The sequence below is a fragment of the Salarias fasciatus genome, chromosome 11 (assembly GCF_902148845.1).
Source record: "Salarias fasciatus chromosome 11, fSalaFa1.1, whole genome shotgun sequence".
In the NCBI taxonomy this organism is placed as follows: Eukaryota; Metazoa; Chordata; class Actinopteri; order Blenniiformes; family Blenniidae; genus Salarias; species Salarias fasciatus.
Genome location: NC_043755.1, coordinates 25,322,869 through 25,347,351, shown reverse-complemented (window position 1 = coordinate 25,347,351; position 24,483 = coordinate 25,322,869). Strand labels below are relative to the sequence as shown.

At 47.1% G+C, this 24,483-nt stretch overlaps 1 protein-coding gene across 4 annotated transcripts in view; it reads right to left on the bottom strand.

The window, feature by feature from the left end:
* Positions 1-24,483, bottom strand: part of grik2 (glutamate receptor, ionotropic, kainate 2) — a 255,945-nt gene that overhangs the window by 146,645 nt on the left and 84,817 nt on the right. For all 4 annotated transcript variants that reach the window (XM_030101914.1, XM_030101916.1, XM_030101917.1 and 1 more), the window contains 3 exons: positions 12,192-12,373; positions 5,744-5,797; positions 1,244-1,417 (listed from right to left, as the gene is read on the bottom strand). In XM_030101914.1, coding sequence (XP_029957774.1) covers positions 1,244-1,417; positions 5,744-5,797; positions 12,192-12,373 — 410 coding nt within the window. The remainder of the gene's footprint in view (positions 1-1,243; positions 1,418-5,743; positions 5,798-12,191; positions 12,374-24,483) is intronic.

Here is a 24,483-nt window from a genome sequence, read left to right as displayed (position 1 = left end):
TGTTGCCGCCGCCGCCGCCGCCGCCGCCGCCGCCGCCGCCGCCGCCGCTTTCCAACTGGAATCAGACCAAGCAGCTACACCGGTCTAACATTTAACACCCCGACAGTCGCTGAGGGAATTAAACACAGGGGCTGTGATTCCACTTGAGCCTTCCCACTGCCTGTCCTCCTCCCTCCTCCCTCCTCTCTTCATTCATCCTCCTGCTCTCGTTTCTCTTCCCTCCTCCGGAGCGCTCTCTTCTTCCCGTTCCCGTGTCTCTGGTGGGTTGGCGCTGCTGGCAGGGTTCCCAGATAAGAGAGTGGTATGAAAGCAGTGTGGAGGAACTGTTATTACAGGCAGTGTGCTCTGATCACAGAGGGTTCAGATCACAGTGACGGCGGCTCTTCTTATCGCGGCCCAGACTCATTTCGGAGCTCAGGGCACCGAGGTCTGACTCCCACAGGACGGCTGGCGAGTCGAGGTAAGAGAAGCCGCTGCTTACTCACCACAGCCCGGCTCACGAGCGGCGCCAGATTCCATCACTGACATTACGTTTGCTAAATCCAGGCTGCTAGATCACAGTGAAGTTCGGAAACTCTGGTTTTGGTGGACTGCCCCACATCCAGCTCCAGGACGCTAAGAACTATGGGATTAGAAAATGCTCACTAAATATCTGTAAATCTCACGGGAGGGAGGAAAGCGAGCTTTGGACTGACTGCTCAGACTGCTCAGAAAATGTGTTTCCAACAGAAATGGTCACAAAGGATGATTCACAGCAGGATAACTCGTTTAAACACTTCTCTAACACCAGCCAGAAATAGTCCCAATCAATCCACGCAGGCCGATTTCCCCTCCGATGTGATTGTGAAGTCGTGTCTCGCTGCTGTTACACTCAAGCAGTAGATTACAATTCCATGTAGACAATTACAATACATTATCTCAGCGGAGGCTTGAATGTCATGTCGCGAACCCACTTTACTCCTTCACTGCTCCGGCCCGACGCCGGGAATCGTCAGAGCTGCGTTTCAGAATGTCTCACATCTTCCCTACAGGCATGTAGAAACCGCCCAGACGGACATTAGCGGGAGGAAAGTCGATCACGTGGAGGTAGAAAGGCATGCGTTTACCGAAGTGGAGGAGAAACAGTCATCTGACAGGAAATGCCAAATCATCGAAACTCATTTCAAACAACACATCAGAGGAGGTGCGGCGAGCAGAGACGAAAGAAGCCATTTGATGGACCGATTCTGTCGGTGAGACTCACGGTCATGAAGCCGTCCAGTAGACCAGAGTCAGGCTTCGGCGGGGCCTGCAGTCGCTCCATGGACCACTTCTCGATGATGGAGGCCACCTGGCTGTTCTCGGTGTTGAGGATCCTGAAGCCCGTCATGTTGACGCCGCTGTACCGGTACGGCTCCACGTCCAGGGCGAACAGGTCCTGGGAGGAAGGGACGGCAAGTCAAGACAGGCTCAAGGGGGTTTGGAAATACTGAACATCTGACAACTGGGAAGAAATCCTTGTTAAAGGAGAACCATGCAACTTTTGCTCTCGCGCTCCCCCTACTGGTCTCCTGTGAAAGCTCACTGTCGTAAAGTTCTCTGCACCCCCCCCCACCCCCACCCCACCCCTCCACCCCTCCACCCCTCCACCGCCCCCGTGTTCAGAGAGCGTCTCACTCTCGTTTCCTCTTTTCTGCTCATCAGACAAAGTTTTTTTCTGTCTTTTCGGTTCTGCCATCCGTGAGCACCTCAGGGTGGCGTTGCTAACGCTAGCGAGGGTTTCACGTTTGTTTTACGCGCTTTTATCCTCGTCCTCCCGTATGAGCGCCGTAAAGCAGGTTTGTTCTCGCGAGATGCAGTCGGGCCGCTCGACCCCGGGGGGAGTGGACGGACCGGCCAATCATCGTGACAAGTCTTTGTTTACCCCCACAGGGATTCTGAAACACATTTATTGAGGTACAAAAGTTGCATAGTTCTGCTTTAAAACTATTGAAAAATACGATTTACAAATATTTTCTAAAGGCCCTGTGGTCATTTCATCCATAGAAGGTCAACTTGACCGACACTAAAAACCTCCCAGACTGTGTCAAGAGAGAAAACGTGGTTCACATCTTCAGCTCTGCTGTTTATTTTTTGATGACATGTTCCTTTCAGTCATCCTTACAGCTTGTACCAACTATATTCCTGAATTATTAGGCATATATATATATATATATTTATATATATATATATATATATATATATATATATATATATATATATACATATATACATATATATGTATATATAGATAGATAGATAGATAGATAGATAGATAGATAGATAGATAGATAGATAGGTGAAAGTCTGCAGCTGCAACTCCGGCTTTCTTTACGTGAACCACATTAGCTGAAGCTGCAGCGTTCTGCTGAACGCTGGTCCTGGATTAAACTGTAATCCCGGGCCTGATGCTGTCACTCGAACCCAGCCTCCCTCCCAGTCTGAGGCAGCGCGGTTAACACAAGGTAAGTGAAGAGTAGAAAGAAGGCTGGCAGGAAAATGGCTGCCATATGCGGCCTCAGTATGGCTGTGTTGTTCGCTCTGCTGGGAGAATTAGGCTGTCAGCACTGGACTCTCCGTCTGCCAAACACAACAGTGGGAGCTGACAAGACGCCCCCCGTCTGCCCCTCCCTCGCTCACTGCCGGCTTTTTTTACATTTCATCTTCCTGAAGAAGAAAAAAAAAAACAACACCAGAGGGATATTTAATTATCTCGCATAAATTGTGCCGTGCTGAATGGATTTGGAAAGAAAGCCTGCATATTTAGACGCTTCATTTCAAACTGCAGAATGATCCCTTTTTAGCCACGCTGATGAAAAGCACAGGCAGCTGACAAGCTGAAGAATCCGCATTTCAAAGAAGTTTGACATGAAGAAAGTAGCAGGAGGGGGGGACGGGGGAGGTTTTGATCCCAGACAGCGGCGGCGGCCGCCTCTTCACCGTGAGGAGCTGGACAGCGGGCCGCGGCTTTCACAACGGCAACGTCTCTGACCTGAAACATGAAGTGAGGGCAGAGAGGCAGCGCGGGACAAAGCCGGAGGAGAAGCCCTGCATACATTTGTGTGTCTGGCCTTTTGTCATGAGCACAGTAAAACGAGCCCATTATGCAGAAACATTCTCCCAGCAGAGCTCTTTCAGAGCGCGGCGAGGACCGAGGCTGCAGGCCGTCAGCGTCCCGACGCTTCACCTCTCGGTGCTGCTCGCAGGCGTCTCAGCTCAACATCTATTTAAACCAGGTAACCTGAACTACCCCTGTGGGAATCGAACCTGTGAACGTCTGCCTCTCTACCCTCTGGAACCCTCCTGCCAGCTACCACTGAGCTGGTTCCTCCATTAACAGTGCCCTTTCTCTCGGCCCAGCGTTTCAGGCCTTCACGTCTTCAGTCGGCGCCGTCAGAGGAGGAGCAGCTCGCTCCGCCTTCTGCCGCCGTTCATACAGAAAAACCACGGCTATTTTTAAACCACAACGGTTCAGGTTCATTTCTTTCTTTCCCCCTCACGGAGCCTTTCATGTGACACCTGTCAAGACTGCTTCAGTGAAGGAAGCGTGTGAAGTTCATGTTGTACGGAGCTGAGAATTTACAGGACTGCTAAAAACTCAGTGAGTTAAGGTTTTACATGCACTGTTCCACAAAACCTTCAGGGGCTCCAGAAACAGGAAAGCATGGCCGAGGCTCAGAGGGTCGAACCCAGCAGCGAGCAGCGTCGACAGCTCTTCGCACACCTCCGTTAATCTGGACGACGCCGTGCAGGAAGTTAGCTTGTAGCTCAGCGCTAACCCGCTGGCTGCACCAGAAGCCAAAATCCACAGATGAAAAATGTTCATTGTGGGAAAAATAAACACCAACGAGTCTCATTTATTTTGGCGACTGATTCTTCAACACCTCTGAAGGTCCAAAGGGACTGAGTGGAGGCTCAGGAGCACATTACTGGACTCTCACAGTGTTTTGATTTCCTTTCTGGATTTGAAATTGTTTTTAACAATTGGGCTGATATTTTAAGATCTGATTGAAGAGTTTTATTTCCTCCTGATGAATATTTAGCGATGCTGCACTGGCACACATAAAATCCCTTCAGAAATCTTTAAGGGCACTTATTGAAAAAAAAAAAAACACTGGAAAGATTGTGAAAATCTTTAAATGTTCTTGTTTTGGTCTTTGGAGTGTGAATGCAGGAACTGGGAAAAGGCATTCAGCCACTTAATGTCTTCATACATTTAAAAACTTCTGGTGTTGACCGAGTGGTGAATTGAGACGGCTGGCTTCGGTTTCAAACCGTCGACGCCGTGACAAAGAAGCTCCCACACCAACAGACAGCGGGTCAGTCCAGGCAGCAGCCGCACCAGCTGGCAGCAGAGCAGCCCACTAACTGGGAAATTAAAATAATTATGAATTAATGACTGACATTACCAAATTTCCTAGCAGTAGTTATTTTTCATTATTCTCCAGCAGTGAAAGCAAGCAGCACAAATTGGATGCCAACTTGGGCTCAGTGCCTCGTGCGCCACCGCTCCTTCACAGCTGTTTCACCAAAAACCTCCGTCACCAAACGGTCCTGCATCGGAGAGTCGCTTTTCTTTTGAGGTGTGGAGAGTTCTTTGACAGAAAAAGGCTGCCGAGCTTCTCCAGGACACATTTGAAAAGGTTATTTTAGGGTTAACCGGAAAGGGAATGAAGCCATTAGCTCTTAGCTAGCCATTAGCTCCTAGCTAGCCATTAGCTCCTAGCTAGCCATTAGCTCTTAACTAGCCATTAGCTCCTAGCTAGCCATTAGCTCCTAGCTAGCCATTAGCTCCTAGCTAGCCATGCTCAGGGGAGTTTTACGTGCTGATCGCCACAATGAGTTCAAAGATCAGCTTCATTTCACTGATTTCATCTTTAAAGGCTTCAGGAGGTTTATGAGTGATATTAAGGGTTCAGGGACAATGCTAAATGCTAAATGCTAACATCCAGATCACTGCAGGGAGGAAAATGCATCCAACTTTAGGAGATGTCAAAGTGTGATAGAGTTGTTGAGGACTGGAATCAAATTCTAAAAATGTATCTGGACACTCAGGATGTATTTTAAAGACAATATTAGAAAGATATAAACTGAGCTTAATTTTCTGAGTTTTTCTCTATTTTTTCACCTAATTAGCTTTCAAAGGCAACCTCTCCCGCCCTCTATTCTCTCTTTTTTTTTTAATCATATATCAAATATGCTTTGTAAATACAAAGCAAACTGGATGAAAATACAATATTTTTTTTTGTTTCGGCTTTGGAAACTGTACAAGAGAGAACACTGTCTAAAACAGCCATGAAGGCAAAATACAAGGCAGGGGAAAAAAAAGAAGCATGAAGAAGAGTTGATCAAATGCAACAAGGGAAGAATGATCACATTTGGAGGAAAAAATGAGACTGAGCAAAATAAGAGAAGATGAAGAGGCAAAAAGAAACCTGAAAGTAAAAGAAGGACCTGAAAGAGTAAAAAGAAAATAACGCCAGTTATCTTGATGTCACAAAGTAGCGCGGCATCATTTTCTCTGGATAACACATCAGAAGAAGATCAGAAAAAGAGATTGATCCAAAGAAATAAATGTAAAATAAATGACTGGAAGAAATGAAGACTGATGATGAGAGCCGTCTCATTTTCGGGGACATGGCGAGAAATCTTCATGTGGAAATGAGAGTGTGAGTCGGACCTGATGACAAAGCGACTGTGCAGCACAGCGTCTGCCTCTACTTACCAGCGTGGTGAAGATATAGTGATAATACTCCGTCATCATCCCCATGGCGAGGGCCTGAGAGAGAGAGAGGGAGAGAGAGGGAGAGAGTGACAGGAGGAGGCAGATTTAGAAATGAATAGGAAGGCAGATACAATATTTTGTCATATTCTGCACACACACACACACACACACACACACTCGCAGAGCGTTGCGACTGTTTGTGCGGCTGGCAGGATCAGCGTGTAATGTGAGGAGGCAGATATTCTGCTGCACTGCTGCAGCCACAGGCTGCCAGATAAGAAACAAACACCCACCCCAAAAAAGACAAACAGCCACGTGAAGCAGCTCAGGCTCGTCGTCAGGAAGGACGAGAGACGGCTCCGTGCCGTCCATATGTTTCCCACCGGGACAGCGGCGCCACACCGGAGCTGCTGTGGCTGATCGTTCAGGAGGAGACGGCTAAACTGGCCTCGACCGAAAAAAGAAGACGACCAACGCAAAAACAGATCAGCTCGGGAGGCGCGATCCTCGTGTGAAAACACAAACATGAAATGTAATACGCCGAGCCGGAGTGTTTCTGCCGGGAACAGACTTTCCTGGGAAAGGTGTAAAAGATCCGCTCGTCATTAGCAGAGTCGGATGTAAAGGAGCAGGCGGACGGCGTGCCAGCGTCTGTTTGGCTGCACAGATGGACGCGTTCACACAGCGCCGGAGGAATTGTGCAGTATACCGATCGTTCAGAGCCAGAGCGAGGAGGAGCAGCGCCTTTCAACTAAGAAGCAGAATGTAAAGCGGGGAAAGTGGTGGAGGCTTGATTTCACGATCAGGACACAGCTCCGCCACGAACTTATTCTAGCTTCTTTCTTTTCTAAATTATTTTTACTTAAAGTGAAAAAACATTCTGTCCTTGTGGTTTTTCAAAATCTTTTTCTGGATTTTTGCGTTTCTGTCTTTCTGAATTACGGCCAACGTGACAACCTCACAGAACTCAAAATATACAAGATATACAAAAAGTTTTTAGTGATGCTGTTAAAACGACTGAGTTCGCATAATTTAAAAACTTCTCCAAAACAGACATTTTTAAGTCAAGTGAACTTAAAAGTTTTGACAGCATCACTAAAAACATTATCACGTGATCTGTTCCACAAAAACACTTGAGATCGATGAGCTTGTCAGGGTTTACGGTGTTCTTATTGCCCATCTACTGAGCGTGTGCAGAAGAACTCCAGCGGCATTATTGCAAAAAAGGTGAATTTTCCTCTGTTTCCCCGGAGAACAGGCTTTTTCAAAAAGTCGCCATTAGAAGGCGCTGTCAGTGACTCTGAGCTCATTATCTTATTCACTTCAACACGAAGATGTGTAAACAGGCCGTCTTTGGATTGAAACGTCATAAAGCACAGGTTGTCTTTCCTTTAAAAGTGAAGTGACTGTCAGCTCAGATCCTCAGTAACGGCGTCACGCTGCTCTCTAAAGCGGGACAAAGCTGAGGTGTTGGAGAAAAAGGTAAAAGAGTCACTTATTATTTTTCTATTTTTCTGGTGGAAATACTCCAAACTTCAGGTCACCATCCCCCTCGTTCTGTGTAAATGTTCCTGAAGTGTTCGGTTTGTGGCGCCTCTGCTGCCCTCGCCACCTGCTGCAGGTCCGGCGGCGCTGACGGGAATCCATGAGCAGGACTCGTCTTTATCTGCTGCTTCTAATCCAGCTGAATTTGTCGAGGAAATCACTGTATTTCCTGTTGCTGCACTTGAATTCAAGCTAATAATCACTGCAAAAGTTAGAAACAGTCTGATGGATTTTTTTTTTACTTTTATACAGTTTCTTTTGCTATGTGTTTCATGGGTTTGTGTGTTTTCAATCAATAACTGCTGAATGTTAGAAAAGCGCGGCTGGTTTGTGCAGCACAGGAATGTCTAGGATTCCTTCATGCTGTGCTAGTAGAGTTGCTTCTGTCAGGAACTTTTACAGTGCTGGAGCTTCCTCTTTGAGAAGTCCTGCAGAAACACTGAGACCTGTGTTCAGACTGCAGACAGCCTCTGCAGAAAGTCTCAGTTCAGCCCCACGCCTCCGAGCTGCTTGCTTTCCTGCATTAATGTTTGACGGAGCGCCTTGCAGGACAGAGTGTGGTCACAGCGGAGTCACCTCAGGACGCTGCTGGGTGATCTGGACAGGCCGTGCATCAGAAGCCAGCAGAGACATTACTTCTTTAATAAGTCTGATTGTTTCAATTGACCGTTTTACACTCCTGCCGACAAACAAATGTATTACCTGAGAGACTGCATGCAAAATAATCATTCCTAACTATGAGGTCGTGCAGGTTCACCAGCTTAGTGTCTAATTTATTCATGCTGATTAAGCTAATGCATTTCAGCCGACATGAAAGAAACATTGAGCTTGATCATTTTCAGGGATGGTGAGCTGAACTGAGGAAGAGCCTGCATGTGTCCCACCTGGCCTGAGGAGACCTGGACAGCCCCTCAAACTGTTTCCCCAGAGATCCACTGAGAGAGGCTCAGTCTCCAACTTCTGATGTGCAACAGCTTTACAGCGAAGACAATGGTAGAAACTAACAAATAAAGGTGTTTAAAATGATTGATGCGATCTGCACAAGTCAAATGTGGAGTCCTGGACCCGCTGAGCAGCTGCAGTAAGTTCACCAACGGGAATATGTTCGCATTCTCACCATTACTGAGACAATCTGTCTCTAGCAACGCGCCGCGGAGACGAGATGTTAAAGCGGAATCACCTTGCTGTGTGATATTCTATTATCATCCAGACTGCGAGTGCGCCCTGGCTCCGTGCCATCCTATCATGGCGCCGAGCGGCGTTGCTTGAGTTCAGCCTGCTGCTGAACCTATATGAGTCCCAGATCAGGACGGGGCAGAGCGGACGGTTAAAGCGGCCGAGAAAGGATGGCAGCAGGTGGGAAACCTTGGGAAAGATGTTGAGTCTGAGCAGCGGCCCACTCACTGGTGACTCACTCCAAACACACTCCTGGCCTCTGAAATCACAGAAACCTCTCACGGCTTATTCAGCTGCGCTCGTTTTTCAACACCCTGCTCAGTCTGCCCGGCTCCTACATTTTAAAATGAAATCACAGATTTTATCAACATAGAAAGAAAAAATAAATAAATAAAAGGTCTCCCTGATTGTGTCTCAGTGCTGAAAGTCATATTTAGAAACCAGTGAAGGCAAATGTCTCTTTTCACACAGTCAACAGCTGGAGTGTGTGTGACACAGCAGGCCGGTGAACGCAGGCTGCAGGAAGAGGAGTAGTGGAAACGCTCCCGTGTGCAGGTAAACAAAGGCCGTCAATCACAGCGAGCAGCAGAAAGCAGAGGGCCTCACTGCCTCGCCACGGTCAGGAACCACAGCTACGGCCTAAATACATCCACGTTGGTTCTTTTTTCAGCTTTTAGATGAAAAGACCCAACACTAACACAACACACTGCACACATGTCACGCCTCTCCTGCATGAGGACTGTCGCGGTTCCCGTTTTGTTTGGTCTGTTTTTGTTCTGGCTCTCACCCCGTCAACACGATGTGTTCACACAGCGACTCCCAGCCGCCGACAACACTCGGCCTGAACGCCATGAAGGAGGAAGCACCAACTCTTCTGCTCATGCTCAGTAGACGGACAATAAGAACAGTGATTCTCCTGGCCCTGGACCTGGGTCTGCTCCTGGCCCTGGACCTGGGTCTGCTCCTGGCCCTGGACCTGGGTCTGCTCCTGGCCCTGGACCTGGGTCTGCTCCTGGCCCTGGACCTGGGTCTGCTCCTGGCCCTGGACCTGGGTCTGCTCCTGGTCCTGGTCCAGATTATCCTCTATATTCAGTGGATGTTTAGACGCAGCAGGTTGTGTTTTCCCTCCCTGGCATCAGGCTCGGCCTCCCCTCCTCCTGTTTGATTGCTGGTCTCCCCTGAAGTCTTCTCCTTGTGGCTTCAGGTTCGTCCCGGTCGTCTGTGTTGGCCCTGCTGCTGTGATCAGTCCCCCGTCAGCTCATTGACTCTGGCTCTCTGGGTTTTCTTTGGACTTGTTGGTTTTCCATCAATCCATCTTCAGTAGCACTTAATCCCGTTCAGGGTCGCAAGGCGCCGGAGTCAGTCCCAGCTCAGTGTGGGCAGGACCATCACAGGACACACACACACACACACACACACACACACACACACACACACACACAGTCTTGTATTTCTATCCTTGTGGGGACCGTCCATTGACTCCCATTCATGTCTAGCCCCTAACCCTGACCCTTACCCTAACCCTAACCCACACCACAACACAGCCTAACCCTAAAGAAATGTTTTTGCACTTTTACTTTTTTCAGTAACAACAACATGGTCAAGAAAACACTGTTTCTCCTACTGAGGACCGGAAAAAGGTCCCCACAAGGCACGTCGTTCCACGTTTTGCTATCCTTGTGGGGACATTTGGCCCCGACAAGGATAGAAATACAAGAACACACACACACACACACACACACACACACACACACACACACACACACACACACACACACACACACACACACACACACCTTGGGGCCATTTAGGGTCACCAATTAACCTCACATGAAAGGTTTTTTTTTTTTGTTTTTTTTGTTTTTTTGAGAAATGCAGACCCCACACTTAAAGGCCCAGCCTTATTTGAACTTTGACCTTCTGGCCGTGATGTGAGAGCACTATCCCCTGCTCCACTGTGCAGTCCAGACCGTTCCTCGGTTGTTAAAACATCATTTTAATACATTATTAGCTTCATTACGTGTGAAACGGCAATAGCTGCTGTGTTTCTGATTGGAGCTTCATTTCTGTGACATTTCAATGAATTTGAACTTTTCTTTCCAGGTATCTGATCAGAGGAGACATTTCCACGGGGACCGCTCCGTTTGATGAAGTGAAATGGCATTATTTGGTTCATATGAGTGATTCGTGGAGCAGGATTAGAATTCCCAGCCGGGTCAGAGCAGTTGAGATGCCGATGTGTCTTCAGGAGCGGCGGTCGGACATGAGCACTCCCCTGAAGAGTTGCACGCCGTGCTTTAATAGTCCTGACCTTTCCTGCTTCGGACTGCTCGGCTCACTTTGTGTCTCTGTCATATTGGCTTCTGCGTGTTGCTGGAAAGGCAAACTGCGCTCTTCACTGTCATGTCTCGGCTAACTACGCCAGTCACATCTCCCTCCGTCACTTTCCCGTCACTTTATTGGCTTCTGGTGCAACTGAATTCGTCAATCCCGAACAGCCTGACTGCGCTACAAACACACACCGTGATTTAAAAGCGGCCGCCTGAGCAGAGCTCCTCCCCCTGTTTCTGCAGGATGTGGTGGGCTCGGCTGACAGCTAATGAAGAGAGCTTACAGCCGCTAACTTATTGGTGTGTCACATAATGAGAACATCAGAGCAGGATACTTATGCCTTTCATTACTTCCCATTAGCAGGGTTCCTCTCTGACATTATTAATGAAAGGTGTCCTTGACCTTCCCCTGCAATCTACCATCCAGGCATTGATTAAAAACCCCGGGAGAGTGACAGAGTTCTGGGGCTGAATCATGTTGTCTTTAATATTTTATCATCCACCAGGCTGGAGAAATATGAAGGCTTGTTAATGGAGTTCCTCCACTTCCAGAGAAAATGGCCGAGCCCTGCACATTCAAAGTGAAAGTTAGATTTTCTGTGTAAGGCAATCTAGGCGCTCAGATCTTGTCAGCACTGCGAGGTTTCCAGCAAACCAAGAGAAACATGGGGGGAAAAAATTCTTTTCTAAAGGCTGCTGTTGGTTCGAAGCTGAAATTCTAAAGTATTCTCAGTAACAAGCAGAACATCATGAGTGTAACGCACACAGATGGTCCTGCTCCTCTCAATTACAGCAGGGGGTGATGGATGCTAACGCTAGCAGGGCCCGTCACAACGTCATGGAACTTGATCAAACTGACAGCAAAATATGTGCAAAACTGAAAAAAATGGCAAAACAATATTTTAAAAGTCCATTTTTCTAACCGTCCTGTCAGTGTGTCTCAACATTTGTTCCATTCTTGTCAGATTCACACCAAGACAGCAGTGAGATACTGGAGTCAAGCCTTCACTTTGGCTTGATTTGTTGTTTTATGTGGCTGATGTTAGGAAGTGACTTGTAGATGCTATCTATGGACACTAGATGTCTCTGTTTGGCAACAGAAAGCTGCTACAGCACCACAGGAAAACCTCTATTACTGCTGAGTTGGCCTGAAAAAAGTCTCCAAAAAGAAAAATCTACACAGCAGAATTTAAAGTAAAGCTTAAAAAACCACAGTGATGGCACTCTGATATTTGTCATAGTGTCTGCATTGGTCATGAATGGAGAATAGATGTGTGTTCTCCGCCCTCTTTGCTCCAGACTGTACCGTACTGGGTCCAGGTTGTGGTGACTTGTTATCCCTCATGTATATAGAGTTGTGTGTCATCTGCGTAAGACGTTAAACGACAGATACGGACCTGCTTCAGGATCCCGGCCGCCATCTCGTGGCCGCAGTCGAAGATGATGTGGAACTCCTTCCCCCTCTTCATCTCCTTCAGCAGCGGCTTGGCGTCCTTGGTCTCCGCCGGCAGCTGCCGGATCTTTAAGCGGATGTTGTAGCGGGACGGCGCCTTTATAAGTTCTTGCAAGCGAATCAGACCTGCGGGGGAAAAAACACAAAGAAAACAAATACATTTTAATGATTTATTTCGCCTTAAGAGTCATTTGCTTTGTGAAAAATGAGCCGAGTAGCAAACGGTGCCAGCCGGGCTCCCAGGAGAGCAATCCGTTTCCTAAAAGGAAGTTTCAAATATATGTATCTTTCCACAGTAATTGAGGCAACAACTACTCCTGATTCATTGGCCAGTGCTGCTTACAATTAGAGCGAAGCTGCAGGGATGTATTTCTGTCCTCACTTCATTTCTAATGAAACCCATTCCTCTCCTGCTCGGTTTCACTTCTAAAGCCCAGAGTTTTTCTCTCCTCTTCCTTCGTCCTTCCCGAAGTGTGTTTGAGCTGCAGAGGCGGCCGAACCGGAAAAACCTCGTCCCAGAGTACAGGGTTAGGGTTAGGGTTAGGGTCCTGCGAGCTCCAGCAGGGACGAACACAGCGTCCACAGGACAGGCCTTCCCTGGACCAGGATGCTCTGCTGTGGCGCTCAGAAAGCATCTCAGGAACTGATCAATACGCTTCTGTGTGTGAGAGTGTTTTCCTCTTCACTGTGAACACCCGGAGGTGCACGGCAGCCTGTTTTCAAGCCGTCCGTTCAGTTTTAAAGCCTTCACTGTGGAGCAGGTCGTCAAGAATCCCCTCCCAGCATTCCCAAGCCTCCACAGGAGACTTTACTGGAAAACATGAGAACAGAACAGCTGATGTGACGATTTGATCCTGACCAGCATCAGTAGCACCAAACAGAAAGCTTGGAATGAGGGGTTTTTGTATTTCAGGTGAATTTATGAAAAGCTGTCAAGTTTCATGAAGAAGAATTATACTGAGGATTTTTTTTTTTTTTCTGCTGTCAAATGTCAAAACGGGTCCATTTTAATGAGCGCAGTAAGGAAGAGTTAAATATAACAGTCCGGTCCACACAGACGGGAGATCGCCACCAACTGTGCTTTGAAAAGCACATAAATACTGTTACACAGTCCTGTTCTTTATTCTGTCACAAAATAACAATAGATAAAGTCCTTTACTGAAAGTAAAATACATTCCTATCCCCGTTTGGACCTTCACTGTGTGTCAACCACTTTATGTGCCGTTTTCAGATTGGCTGTTCATGAAAAGAATAACGGAAAGAAACATTTAAATAAATTCAGCAAAACAATACCAGCCCAACGTTTTTTTATCCAGAAAAGTTGTTAAAATAAGATTAACTTCAGTACCACTTTTACTGGAGATAATGTATAATTTATAAAAATATTAATAATAAAAATAATGACAATTCAATGCATGTTATGTTTTTGGAAAAAATGCCAGGATTATTCATAAATGTTGAAGAATTGAGTTATTACTTGAAGACCTTAGCTTTTGAACTTTACAGGCAGTGACAAAATGGATAAGAAGCGTTGTTTTTCTTTTACATGACAACTAATGACACTGATACACCCAAATATTAATATTACTCTGAGACAGCGACCAGAAAGTGGTGAGGGCCACAAAAATATGATTCTGTCTAAAAGAAACTAATTATCATGAAATTGTTTAAAAAAAAAAAAAAAAAAAAAAAGACAGAGAGAGAGAGAGAGAGAGAGAGAGAGAGAGAGAGATAGAGAGAGAACTGGAGCTACTGATTCTCCAGAAACAGAAAGAATGTAAATTAAACTGACTGAATCAAATGCAGTGAGGTTTAGGATTGTAAATGAACCAGTGTGATGTTTATTAATTAATTAATTTAATGTATTTCAAATGTGGCTTCATGGCCTCCTCCTTTGCATCGCTGCCGTTAACACACACACACGACCTGTTCTCTGGTTTATTTCCTGAAAAAAAAACTAAGAAAATAACCAAAAATACAAAGAATGATCGATCAAATGAAACAAATCTGACCACAAATAATCAAAGTGGTCACAGAGACACTGTACACAGCCTCCTGCACGCGCGCGTGTGTGTGTGTGTGTGTGTGTATATGTGTGTGTTTGTGTGTGTGTGTGTGTGTGTGTCCCCAGCTGTTGGCCTGTGGCATTGTTTGTTTACGTCCTGCTTCCAGATGAGTGCGGCGGCGCGGTGGGAGACCAGCCGGCGGTCTGCTGCAGCCTGGGCGGCTGCTCGCTGCTGTGGGTGGAATCAAGCGCTGCGTGGCGCGGTGTGCACGGTGTGCACGGTGTCCACAGTGTGCACGGTGTGCACGGTGTGGCGCGGTGTGCACGGTGTGGCACACAGATTCAGGGAGCAAGACATAACCCAGCCTGAAGCAACATACAGGGTTGCAAAATGATCAATATTACTATCTAAAAATGTACAATATACAAAATTCCAAGTTTCAGAATGACAGGATTTTGCTGAGCATGTTAGAGTGAGTAACTCAGCAACATATCGTATAAAATGGATAAAATCTGATTTTAAAACCCCACTTATGCCTGATGGCTGCAGGGCAGGTTTAAAAAATATTCAAGATCAACAAACTGCTCTGCTTCAGATATGTGATGATATGAAAAATTAAATTTAAAAAAGGGCCTTTCACAGCTGGTGTAAATTAAGAGCAAAAATCAATATATAAATGAATGTAAAAGTACAGTTTGTGTGTTTGTCCAGAATCGTTCGGTTATCACAAAACTCAATATTATCTACAGCTCAGGTTTCATTAATATACTGAGGGCATTAGTTTATGTATGAGATGTGGAAACCTGCATCCAGCTTTATTTCTATATGGTTTAATGGGGGGACAGCCATGTTTCTGTGTCCACGTGTCCATAGCTCCAGGCCGTCTGTCACCATGAGGCTTCCACTCACGGACAGACGCAGGTTTCATCTCTTCTCATTCACAGCACCACGTTAGAGTCTTTCTCCTCAAACATGTAGATTTCTGATGATATTCTAACGTACACATGGTCTGGATTTGACTGTTCTGACGCTGTCAGCTGGAAATGTCTTCACTTCCTGCTGACTGTTTCTTTGAGCTCGTTCACGTCGGTCGCGCTGTAAGACGGACACATTGGACCGGAGCCTTTCACTTTAAAACCCGGACTACAGGAACAACGGAGCGGCACACTCTGGGTCGTTAAATCTGCACAGCCTCCAGTCAGCAGTGTCTAATTTCCTTCATGTGGCAGATGGACGGACAGACAGATGGGCAGATGGACCTGCGCTCGTCCCTTCAGCCTCTTCGCCCGTTCTCATGAACTCACGAAGCAAAAGGAGCGAAGGTCAACAGGTTCTGGCACTCCACGGTATCCACGGTGCTCCGACCGTACTCCGCCTTTACTAATCTGCATTCATGCGATTGCAGAAGAAAATCTGCTCTGTGTGTGTGTGTGTGTGTGTGTGTGTGTGTGTGTGTGTGTGTGTGTGTGTGTGTGTGTGTGTTTGACTGCAGTCCAATCTGCTGCGAGCGCTTGATGTTGCGTGAGCTGTCTGAGGAGAGGAACAGCTTCCGCCGCTGCAGCAGCAATCTCGGTTTTCCGGTTAGTTAGTTAACATCGATAAAGGCAGCCTGACACGTCTGACTGCTGCACTTGCTCCTCATAAACCGGCGTCGGAGGACCGCCGCGGCTCAGATGTCTCTGCTTCCCTTTCTGCATGGCTGCGTCCCCCTTCGTACGTCTCGGAGACGCGTCGGCCCGGCCGCCGGGGAATGTGCTCGGGGAGGAGCGGCGTGGCGTGGGAGGAGGGGAGGAGGGGAGGGGTGTCAGCGCTGATCAGTATTGACGGTGTTTAATGCGCGGCGACTACTCCAGGATCCATATTTAACTCCGCATGAATATTTCATCCCCTCTAAGCGTTTATTACGGGGCCGTCTGGGAGTCTCCTGAGCGTAAAACAGATCGGGCCGCCTGTGATAAATATCCCTACCGGGGGGGGGGGGGCGGCCCCTCAGGCGCTCCCCTCCCCCGACCCGCCATCCAGCGCCACGCCACGACAAGGAAGACGGGTTCCTTCTACCGAGGTGCTCAATCATCATTGGCCGCGGAGACGGCGAAGCGATTTCCCCCAGACAGGCTGATCGGCAGCGCTGCATGATGGGAGTAACGGCTGATGAGTCACTGAGCTGCAGACTGTCGGGGTCAAGGTTAATGTGACCCCCGTTACACTGGCAGCCTTATTTATGATCTATTAAATGCAGGGAACATGCTGCAGAGAGATTACAGCAGGGCGGCGGTCAGAGGTTCCAGCGGTTGTTGGGGAACGCGGCGGCAGAACGTGGACGCTTTCTCCCGCTATAAATACAGCCGCCAGCGAATGTGGGCCAGGAGCGGGAGAGGAACCGCTCTCTCCTATCCAGTAGATCACCCACCTCTAAATCACCGGACTGGGATTTAAAAAAAGAACATGAAGCGCCACTTTATTGTTCTGCAATTAAGTCCAGGCTTCATGCACATGCAGGCAGAACGAGGCCCGACGCAGAATCAGCTCCGTCTCAGTTACTCATCTGCAAACGGGAGCAAAAACTCTGAAGGAACTATCAGTAATCCTGACACAAACCACCAGCTTGATAACAGAGGTGGCCCATGGGGGGGGGGGGGGGGGGGGGGGGGCAGCTCCAGGAACCAAACTCATTTAGGTTCAGGGACCAAACGCAGCCCAGTTTTATCACCAGCACGGGTCAAAGTGTTCGGGCCGTTTCATTTTTTAAAAAATTTTTTTTCCCTTGTCCTGTTCGGCAGCTGGGGCGTGCAATATTGTATGATTGTAACCTTTTACTATTCGAACAGATTTTAATGTTAGCAGCAGGACGAGACTGAGTCTTCTCCTGCTGCTGCCTTTATTTAAAGCTGGCATCCGGCATGGCTGCCGGACAGGACCGGGACGGAAATGCTCAGAGAGCAGGGACAGAAAGAGAGAAAGATAAAGAGAGGGAGAACGGGGGGGGGGCACAACCTATGTACAAAGTCACAATACAAAACAGTGTTGTCGACGCACCACACGCAACCTAGAACAATCCCAAACCCCCAATCTAGACAACACCAAAACAGAGCCGACAACCAACACAGAAAATTACAGAACCATACATACATTTTTTTTTTTTCTTTTTTTCCGAACCATATTAGTGAACAGACCAGGCCACAAAAATAAAACGAGGTGTAGGGGAGGAAGGAAATGCAAGGACACCACAAACCGTTTTTTTTTTTTTTTTTTTTTGAATATAGCTAGTCGTAACTAGTAGTAAACTCGGGGCGTGCATCAAGAGAGGTCTGCTACAGATCACCATTATTCTAACCACCACAAGAAGACAAGGTAACCGAGTGTGTGAAGAGTGATTAAAGATCAACGTGATCATGTGAATATGATGGTGACAGTGATGGTGATAGTGATCATGCATATATGACCTCTGACCTCTGAGAAGGCCAGAAGCAGGCCAGAGAGGCCCTCAGAGCCCAGACAGCCGGCGGACATCACAGAGCCCGGATCCAAGCCGCCCCCCCAGGCAGACGCCCACGCTCCAGTCCAGAAACGGGGCAGAGGAAAGCCCCGGCCGGGGACCCCGGCAGTTCCTGGGGCCCGGGCCCCGCGGAGCCACGACCGGCAGGAGCCGGTCCACCCCGGGCGCCGGACGCCCGGGGCGGGCAGGGCCGAGCGCCCGAGGCCCAAGAGCCCAGGAGCCGACCCCCCACCCAGGCGGAGGGCCATGACCCACCCGGGAGAACCAGCCCACATGGGCGGCTACCCACCCCAGGCCAGTACACCCCCCAGCGCTCCGGCCATGCACCCCGAGATCCAGGGCATCACCCCCCCCCTACCCCCCCACCCCCACCCGGAACCCACCCCCCCGTCCACCGCCCGGCCCACCCCTCCCACCCCCTGTCCTCTCCCGCCTCACTCCCCCCCGCCCCAACCCAACACTCATACCCACTCACTCATACTGACACACACACATGCACACACGCACACACACAACCACTCATCCCTAAAACAAACGCACACACACACACACTCACATTCCAACACACTCACACACTCTCACGCACACGCTAACAAGCACACACACACACACACACACACACACACACACACACACACACACACACACACACACACACACACACACAGTCCATCCTACCCCAAACACACTCACATTCCCGCGTCATCCAACTGTCACATCCTGTGGGAGACACCCCCAGAAGGCAAGGGAACACCGAACCCCACATCCAGGACCCCCCGCCACCCACAACTGCCGCCCCCACCCCCCCACCCCACCGCCGCAGACAGGTATGCACCCCCCTGAGCCAGCAGCTCCCCAAACCACAGCCGCTCCAAACCCCCGGCCTGTGGGGAAAACAACAGCCCCCCCCCGCCCCACCCCCCACCAGAAGGAATCCGGAAACGGGGGCGCAGAAGACCCCATTGCCCTCCCTCCCCCCCCTCCGTCTCGTGAGTGTTGATGGAGTATATGTTGTTTGCGATTAAAATTTGAGGGTCAGTAACCACACCGTGCCGCGAGTGAGGCCAAACGAGCAGTCTCATCCACCTGAACAGCCCCACCGTGTTCGGGCCGTTTCAGGCTGAAGCGAACAGAAAGCGGGGTTTTCGTTGGAAGTGGACGTTTTGTCCGTGACGACTTGAGGAGTGGTGAATTAAAACGACGCCCGAAGCTCCCAAACAAAGACACCAGACTCCAAAAGCACATTTCACATTCATCTGGCACTGGGGACGGTTGCAGTGGGGGTCGTCGTGACGACGGAGGAAACTATGCGGCGTCACGCACAAGGACGCACGGCGGCGTGCTGACCGTGAGGGCGAGCGGATGAGGAGGCTCCCTGCAGGGGTTTAAAGACGCTCAGACCTTCACACCGGTCCAAGGACCCCCGGGAATTCACCGGAGCTACAGAGAGAACAGCTCCTGTTCAAACCTGCATCTCTTTGATCTCAGGACAGCGTGGTAACTGCTTTTCATTAGCGCCGTCCAAAAAACCAAAACAGATTCTTGACAAATGATCAGTCGCTGGCACACAACCTGAGAGTAACATACACTACTGCCGTTCAATATGGATTAAAAAAAACATCCGGACTCCTGCATAAACTTTACACCAAGTTTGATACTCGCCATTAAACAGGAAGTGGAGTGTGAATAGCTTCAACGAGGCGCGATCTGGGTCAAACTTCACACCGTGCAGTACAGTTTGGATCTGATCACAGCCGAATGATGGCAAAAACGGTCATAGCGCAGTCAGTCATAGCGCCACCTGCTGGAAACAGGAAGTGGAGCCTGGGTTTGCCGATGCCCTGATGGTATCACTGTGACGACTGACCGTCTCATTCAGAGTCCCACAGGTAGCGAGGACCCGTTCAAGGCTGCTGGAAGTCGGGGTGGGTACCAGATTCGGTACTTTTATAGGTACCAACCGGATAGCGCCGCTACTACCGAGTACCGATTCACGCAAAATCAAACGGTACAGTGTTTTAGTACCTGAACACATCCTTGCGACTGTGAGGGAGTGGAAGAGTGGGCGATTTCCCAAGCTGTTCCTGAACACAGTTCAGTTATGTACGGGATCGATACGTCAAACCTGAACGGTGCCCATCCCCAGCTGGAGCTTTAATTTCATCTATTTTTTCCTTCTTTATTAGACCCACAATTTATTTTAAAATATGATGAATTCAATTTGTCAGCTGGATCCACACAAGTGAAGCAAGTCTATTGTTGTTACCATTATTGGTAGTAGATTGACAGATGGATAATCAATCAATTTCAGCCATCCATATAATGCTGTTATTGTATAATGTTGGTTTTGATGGTGTAATCTCCCTGTTTCTCACACTACAGCGTACATATGGTGCAGACCGCTCTCCACTTTTAATGACCGGCAGCCACGTATCTCCACGAGTGCATGAAGCTGTGAGACAAGCCACATTCATTAATCCACTGTAGCGTGGCATCTGGCAGCCGCGGTGTTGTCTTCACACCTTGTCAGCACTCCATGCAGATGTTGTTTTCATTAGTGCAGTGTCACCGTAAACACCGAAAGGCAGCTAAAAGGCAAACCGGCACATCATATTCTCTATTTAAAGATCCTGTCAGGGGCACAGGAAGAGACACAGATAAGGATATCAGATTATACACAAGGGCTTTCAGGGGTCTTTTTGATAATCTCCAAGTTCACAAAGAAAAAAAACTCAGATCTGATGAAGCAGTCGCCCCCCTCCTGGAGTCCAGGACCACTCTGAGGGGTGGCGGGGCAGTGAGACGCCCGGCGCTCTGATCAACTTCAGGTTGTCAAAATTAGATGTCAAAGAAAACCACAATTAGCCAGTCCTCTATAGTCGAGACCATATTTGATGGCTTTGATGTAACATACAGAGAGAGTCTGCAGCTTGTGTCAGATCTGGGAGGTGCTCAAAGAAAAGGGGGATATGAGACGGAACAAAGGAGAGAAAGACTTCTGCTTCCCTGCTGACGAACGGTGAAAACTACCAAAACGGTGCTGCAGGAATCTAACGACAGTACGACGAAGATCAGACACGTTTCACTTCTGTCATCTCAAATTAATCTAATGCATGGAGTTCACCAACAGTAAATACACCCGAGCATAAAACACATCTGTCAAAAGAAGCTCCACAGAAAGGAAAAACATAAAAGCCGCACCGCTGTATCAGAGCTGTAATTTCTCTGTGTCCAGATGTAACTGAACCTTCTGTGGATTAGATCCTCACCTGTGCTCGTCATCCTTTCAGCCCACGATCAACCTTCACCACAGCAACAGCTTCTCTGCCTTTCTGACACTCGGAACTCTTTGGTTTTTACTGATACGTTAAATTCTGCTGTGGACATTTTTTATTTTTGGAGACATGGTTCTCGACCAGTATTCTTGTCAGTGACGAAGGAGGTTTTTCTGCGGTACCCTAGCAGCTTTCTGTGGTCACACAGTGACATCTAGTGGTTACAGATGGTATTTAGAGCTATATTTTAACACAAGTCACAGTTAGAGTATGGAAAATATGTTGATAAGACAAGAGAAACTGTTTTTAGTGATTAATGTTGTTGCAGTTTGATCAAAGAAAATAAAAGTCAGATTCAATAGTTCAATAATAAAAATGCACAATAAATTGCAATGAGATTAAAATATTGTTTTTTATTTCATTAAAGCATTGTTTTACTATAATTAATAACGCTTCTTCACACAAGGAATCATTCATCCACAAGAAGCACAGAGTTTACACACAAATGAAAATAATCAGGAAGTTATGAGAAAATAACCTTTCAGCTGACTTCAGATTCCTCCACAGGTGGCCTGGCAGCGAAGAGCTTCCTGCTGCTGCTTTCACTGCAAAAACTCAACATTTTACCAAGTGTGTCTTGTTTTTAGTCCAAAATGTGTCAACCCACTTGATTTCAGATAAATTCACGTCACTCGTCAGATTCCAGCTACATACAGTTTTAAAACCATTTCAAATTTTGCCACTGGCAGATTTTTTCACTTGTTTATTCCAACGTAAAAGTACCTTTAAATAACTGTGTTTTTTTCTGTTTTTATTCTTTTCATTTATTGCAGTCTTGTTCTGTGCTGCGTTTGCATGTTCTCCATGTCCCTGTGTGTGTTTTCCCTGCATCGTCTCACTTCCTCCAATCCAAACACGTCTGTTAACAGTCCCAACATAAACTGATGCTGAACCTCCACACAGGTCCAGCCAACATATTTTATCACTTCTCCAAGTGTGCATGCAGCTTCAACTTGTGCAGGATTTAAGGAATTGATGAGACTTGCGAGAATACTTTTGTTTCACGCTTCTCATCATGTGCTTCGACACATAAAACATTTCCAATTGTGCACCGAAAGCAAAACAAAAGTTGTTTTTTTCTGCTTTTTATGATGAAATGACGAGACACTTTCAAGTTTTAAACATGTGAGTCTTCGGTCACCTTTTCATTACGTACACTTTCAATTTAATTGTTATTTTGTTCCTGATTCTTACAGGAGAGTCAAGTCGAAATATGAAGCCTTCTACAACATCAGGGTTACTTTTTTTTTTTAATTTCCAAGCACATTGAGTGTATTATAAATGATTAAGGATTTAATGTGTCTTCGTTCAGCTTAACACTTAATAATAATAATAATAATAATAATAATAATAATAATAATAATAATATCTCACAAAGTCTGACTGTTGTTGTAAATCAGTGGTTGAAAACCTTTATTTTAAGGCCCCCACATTGGTCAAAGATCCCTCCTCTGATGTCTGATACACCAAGGCCATATCGTGACAAGAAGAACACTCTACAGGAAAGCGATGGACAGTTCTGCAGCTCTCTTCTGTATTTTTCCACTGGAGAACATCCCAGAACCCCGAGCAACTGTTCATGTTGTGCCACAAATGATGCAATTCTGTGATTTCTCAGCCTCTCAGTGTCTTTTTTAATTAACTTCTGTGCCATTATGGTATGATCACAGTTGATTTTGTTTGCAAACACCTTTTGAACTATTTAACATTTGGGAAATGCAGTTGACGTGATTATCCAATTTTCCGCTTACTAAGAATCTGAGAAAATTACAAGAAATAACCCCGGAAACAAAAGCGTTTGCCTTTAAATTTCAAACATAACAAAGAGGGATTAGCACAGTGGATGGTGAGGAGTCAGCGGGCTCCTTTAAGCACACTGCTGAGTGGTAGTGGAGCGTATGATAGGACTGGGACTGCTGGTGTACAGGCTTACACAAACACATCAAATTGAAAGTGATTACCAGCCAGGTCCTGGGACTCACTCTGAGGTCCGCCGAGCGCTCCCACTCCAGCACCAGGCAGGAATATGCTGTCATTACACAAACTGCTGCTTCTATAATGCTTTACTTGTCAGTGTAAATTCTCAACTTGCTTGTTTTCATCACTTTGAGAAAGTGCAGAGAAAGCAGCCCAGTGGCTCAGATGGTCAGTGGTTCAGTGGTTTGCTCTGGAATCCGATGGCTGAAGGTCTGATCCCTGGTTTAGCCTGTTTATGAGTTAAAGTGGTTTGGATGGGACAGTGAACTGCAAGCTGCTCTTCAAAGACGGCAAGCTTATTGCAGTGCCGGTGTAGAACCACTGTTATTCAGAGATATTTCAGAGGCGTGCGGTCCAAACGTGCCACATGGCTGAAGGTTAAAGTGAGGTTTATGTGAATACAACCAAACAAGATACCAGCCAACCAGGATCCCACCCAAACATCCAACCAACCCACCAAGACACCAACCAACAGACACACCAAGACACCAACCAACCAACAGTCACACCAAGACACCAACCAACCAACAAACGCACCAAGACCCCACCCAAATATCCAACCAATCTACCAAACAACCAACCAACCAACCAACAAACAAACAAAGATACCAACCAACTAACAGACACACCAAGACAGTAATCAAACAACCAACCGACCCACTGACCCACCAAGACACCAGCCAAACAACCAAGACCCCACCAAATGAACCAAACAAGCAACCTAGTTAATTTTAATGCTCAAGTTTCAGACATAATGATAATAATAATAATAATAATAATAATAATAATAATAATAATAATAATAATGATAGGTTTTATTTGTAACGCACTTTACATTTGAAACCAAATCTCAAAGTGCTACAGTAGACACAGGGTTAAAAAAAACAAGCACAGGGTTAAAAACATTACAATACAGCATACTTGAGGCCCACCTGTCTAAAAGTGGCGCTTAGCAAGTTGATTTAATAGAGAAAAGTATTAAAATATTCTGTTGGTCAAAACTGTTCACAGGCCAAAGATATTTTGGATTTCTGTTTGTAATTGGAGTGAAGCAGAGGTCTGATAAATGCTCACAGTTTGAGATTCATTTTCAGATTTCAGATATGTAGATCGGCCCTTAATTCATCGATGCGGCTCATTAAAACGAGTCCTCAAACTGACTGTAAAACAGAAAACAAATCAACCAACCAGCTGACTAACCAGGCCAAGTGAACCAGCAACTACCCACTCCATGAGCAATAAACACAATCCAGAGCGACGGCTTCAAACAATCCTGCCAATTGCTGTCTTATCTGTCTAATTAAATCCAAACCTGTCTATTTATTCTAATTCTTTAAACTGTATTAAGACACTGTCAGTCAAACAGCAGTTGACATTCTGCTGTGTGTGCTCCACAGCATCGCCACCCTCAGTGAAACAGGG